The sequence below is a fragment of the Cariama cristata genome, unplaced genomic scaffold, assembly GCF_000690535.1.
Source record: "Cariama cristata isolate BGI_N322 unplaced genomic scaffold, ASM69053v1 scaffold39807, whole genome shotgun sequence".
Lineage (NCBI taxonomy): Eukaryota > Metazoa > Chordata > Aves > Cariamiformes > Cariamidae > Cariama > Cariama cristata.
The window spans coordinates 2,011-2,817 of NW_009626683.1; the positions used below are offsets into that span (position 1 = coordinate 2,011).

Here is an 807-nt window from a genome sequence, read left to right on the forward strand (position 1 = left end):
AGCTCCCTGCGTTCGGAGCACCATCCCCTTAGTGTTTCCAAAGTTGAGAGACCTGGGTGCAGAAATGGAAGCCGGTGCCGACCTTACCGTGCAGGAAGGAGCGGCTGTCCTCTCAGGCTGGCATGCTTGCAGTGAGGATCTCTGACGTAGATGCAATGCTTATGGAAAACAGCATCTGGAGTGTCCCTTGCCACGACAGAGGAAAGCACCGCTAGCAGGCAAGTGTGTTGGATTTCTTGCTCCAGGATTTCTCCAGGATTTCTTGCTCCTTTTTCTCCCAAGAGCTGATCTCAAAGCATTTGAGAAAAGAAGGTGGTATTGCTCTGTTTTTGCAGACGGGAAGACTAAGGCACCGAAGGGTGAGCTTGTTTGGCTAAGGCTGATCCGCAGGTCTCTGCCCCACTCCGTGCTCTTCACTGAGCTGTTGCTCTCTGAGCTCGTGTCGTGTGAGACACGTTCTCAGAGGGGTAACCCCACCTCTGCTCCCCACACAGACACCACACACAGGGGCCAAGATCCACCTTCCTAGGCACGGCCTCCGGAGAAAACATCAAGAAGGACACGCATTGGAGGCCAGAAGTTGGCTTCCCAATGTCTACATGCCACCGACCCCCAAGGAAGTCAGCTATGGAAAGATGACCAGGATACTTCTGAGGTATAAAACTCTGTGTCTGCTGGCCACTGGTCAGCTTTGTCGTCATCAGACTTGTCGCTGTCATCGCCACTGGAGGGTTCATAGCCTGGGACGGCAGAGCGGATCGGCTCCGGCTGCCTGCCCTCAGCCTCTGGCCCCCTCTTCTTTTCTGC

At 54.8% G+C, this 807-nt stretch overlaps 1 protein-coding gene across 4 annotated transcripts in view; it reads right to left on the bottom strand.

Annotated features, from left to right (window-relative positions):
• Window positions 1-621: 621 nt before the first annotated feature.
• The window catches only part of PLEKHF1 (pleckstrin homology domain containing, family F (with FYVE domain) member 1), an 877-nt gene continuing 691 nt past the window's right edge, over window positions 622-807 (bottom strand). Inside the window, exon 2 of one of the 4 annotated variants that reach the window (XM_009704113.1) lies at window positions 622-783. In XM_009704113.1, the coding sequence (XP_009702415.1) occupies window positions 622-783 (162 nt within the window). Of the gene's footprint in view, window positions 799-807 lie in introns of all 4 variants that reach the window. The other 3 variants (XM_009704111.1, XM_009704110.1, XM_009704112.1) reach the window with 3 other exon arrangements.